General features: G+C 54.1%; 1 protein-coding gene across 1 annotated transcript in view; it reads right to left on the bottom strand.

Moving 5' to 3' along the window:
• Positions 1-2,590: 2,590 nt before the first annotated feature.
• LOC103751557 (histidine-rich glycoprotein-like) overlaps positions 2,591-3,057 on the bottom strand; it is a gene marked incomplete at its 5' end in the record, with an annotated part of 3,849 nt that continues 3,382 nt past the window's right edge. The window contains one exon of the mRNA XM_008855045.1: positions 2,591-3,030. Within this exon, the coding sequence (XP_008853267.1) occupies positions 2,591-3,030 (440 nt within the window). The remainder of the gene's footprint in view (positions 3,031-3,057) is intronic.

Raw genomic sequence — 3,057 nt, forward strand, 5'->3', positions numbered from 1 at the left:
ACAGCCACCAGGTCTCATTCTCCTGCAGGATGGAGGATACGGAACAGTCAATGGGCAACCCAGCACAGCTTCTCCAGTCTGCGTGGGCCAGTGGGACACACGCGGGGTTGAAACTAGGGGCAACTTCGTGGACCTATCAGCAGCTGTGATCAGGCCACGGCAAGGCAGGGCATGGTAAGAAGACAGAGGGTCAGCAGACCCCGCACCAAAGAGACTGTGGGACACATCAGTCCCACTGGAGAAGGTGCAGGGTGTGAGTTGGACAGCCAGGAAGGGTGTCACTTAGACCCTGGACGCCTGGACATGGACCTGCTCTGTGTCAGGGAGACAGAGCCACGCACTGACCACTGACCTGTCTTGGAGGATCAAAGTCAAGGCACGCAGGGGGCTTAGTGGTGACTGATGTGCTGGCCGTAGACTTGGGTGACGTGGATGTTGGCGTGGAGGGTGTGAGCTTTGGGGACGTAGTAGGTAGTGGGGAGGATGTGGTTGTCGGGGAGGGTGTTGGTGTGGAGGGTGTAGGAGTTGTGGTTGGGCAGGACCAGTTGAAGTACTGGAATTTGCAGTCTATGGAGCAGTTCACATAGTAGCAGATGTCCCCGTAGGTTTTGTTGTAGACCAGTTCACCTACAAGGAAAGAGAAGGACCCCATTCTTACACCATCCAGAGGCAGGGTTGGCTACAAGAATATGCTAGCAGGTCCCCATGAAAGCCACAGGAGGGGACTCACTGCTATAGGACCCCCATGTCCTTAGAGTTCTTGTGTTAGTTGTATTAGGAGAAGGGGCCTTTGGGAAGATTAGGGTTAGATGAGGTTATGAGGGCAGGGCCCCCAACATGGCATTAGTGACATTATGGGAAGAGGAAGTGTGAACAGAGCTCACACTTGCTCAGTCTCCCCATATGATGCCTGCACTATGTTGTGATGCAGAATGAGGTCCTCACTGAGTACCAATGTCATGTTCCATACTTTTAGCCTCCAGAACTGTCAGCAGACTCAACCTCTATTCTTCATAGATCAGCTGGCCTCAAGTATTTTGTTACAACAGAAAATGCACAAAGGCCCACCCCTACCTGCTCTCCAAACCTTGATTCCCGGTGCATGATTCCAGTAAGGCGGAACTGGCCATGGAGATAACCTACCCCTGCCCAGCCTCTAGCCTCCTGAGCAAGCTCTACATTGGGACATGACCCTGGTTCCTAACCCACTGGGAAAAGCAGAGACCAGCTTGAGCTGCCCGAGCATTAGACATGAACACCATGGATACCTGGGCCATAGTACGTCTCATTCACAACACAGCAGGTAATCTGGGTGCTAACATATGGAGAAAGGATTGGAGAAGATGTGTATATCCAGGGTGAGGTCCTGGTGGTCATTGGAGTAATCAGTGTAGTTGAAGACAGCCTTGTCTGGGTGGAGGTTTCTGTGGTGGATGTTGGCACGGTAGGGGGTATAGTTGTAGATCTGGTCGGTCCTGTTGTGGTCTTTGGGGAAGTGGGCACGCCTGGAAGAACAGAGTTACAGTGTGGGCAGATGGCATCATTCACCGCAGATGCTGCAGTCCAACCTTCAGGCCCCACCACAGAGAGCTAACAGCTTTCTCAAAAAGCGACGGATGAGCATCAAGCCTTGATCCATTCCACTGAACTAAAAGTCACCATGCACACTATGTGAGTGCCCAATGGACAATGGACAGCTGACCATGCTAGACTGACTACATTCCATGGCCTCTCATGCCACACACAGAGGGACACAGGAGGGACCCTCTGCCTTGCACCTAGCCCTGGTCCCATGCAGTCCAAGACTCCCCTGGAAGAGCTTCACGCAAGGAGCCCCATCAGTGACGGGCTGAGGCACGCACGCCAGAGGCGGCTACGCCTGAGTAAAGTCCATCTGCAGGAAGGTGCTGGCCTTCACTCCCTTCCCACTCACTGTGCACACTGGCTCTGGCTCAGCAGGCAGAGGAGGCCCATTCAGCCTGCTTCAAACCTCCCAGAGGACTGGCCTCACTTGGGAGAGCAGCGTCATAAGGCACGAAGTGCTAACCCCAAGGTTCAGCTTGACACCACAGAGCTCCCTTGACAGAAGAGCAGTTCTCCTAAAAAAGGAGGAATAGGAGGAGCCTCACATGCCTGGGGCTTACCTGTGGGGAAGGTAGTAGGTCCTGGTGTAGGTCCCGGAGATGAAGAGGACGTGCTGCCCCCTGTTGTAGTGATGAGTGGTGATGTTGTTCCAGGTGTCGACACTGTGCTAGATGTTGGCACAGTGGTTATGGGGGTGCTGAGAAGGGTGGTGGACTCCACGGGAGGGGAGGTGGATGGGGAGGTCACAGAGGTGGAGAGCTCAGTTGGAGGTTTGGAAGACGTTGATGTTGTGTGAGGTACTGTGTTTGTAGGGGTAAGGGTCTCGGTGGTTGTGGTGGTGGGCGTCGATGTCGGGGTTTGGGTAGTGATAGATATGGGAGTTGGGATCTCAGTGATGGCAGAGGTCGGACTTGGAGCCTCTGTGGTTACAGTAGTGGATACTGGGGCTGTAGTACCTGTCATGGTGGTAGACCTGATAGTAGAGGTAGGGGCTGGGGTCTCCGTACTAGTAGATGCTGAGGTCTCTGTGGTGGTGGGTGTTGGGGTTGGGGTCACTGTGGTGGTGGTGGTATATGTTGGGGTCTGAGAAATGGTAGATGTTGGAGTAGAGGTCTCTGTAGTGGTAGGTACTGGGGTCGTGGTCACTGTGGTAGTGGGTGTTGGGGTCTGAGTAGTGGTAGATGTTGGAGTGGAGGGCTCTGTGACAGTAGATGTTTGGGTTGTAGTCACTGTGGTGGTGGGTGTAGATGCTGGGGTTGTGGTCACTGTGGTGGTGGTATATGTTGGGGTCTGAGAAGTGGTAGATGATGGAGTAGAGGTCTCTGTAGTGGTAGGTACTGGGGTTGTGGTCACTGTGGTGGTGGTGGAGGGAGGTGTTGGGGTCTGAGTAGTGGTAGGTGTTGGGGTTGTGGTCACTGTGGTGGTGGGGGATGGAGGTGCTGGGGTCTGAGTAGTGGTAGGAGTTGGGGGTGT

Source organism: Nannospalax galili, unplaced genomic scaffold (genome assembly GCF_000622305.1).
Source record: "Nannospalax galili isolate Female #2095 unplaced genomic scaffold, S.galili_v1.0 scaffold6568, whole genome shotgun sequence".
NCBI lineage: Eukaryota > Metazoa > Chordata > Mammalia > Rodentia > Spalacidae > Nannospalax > Nannospalax galili.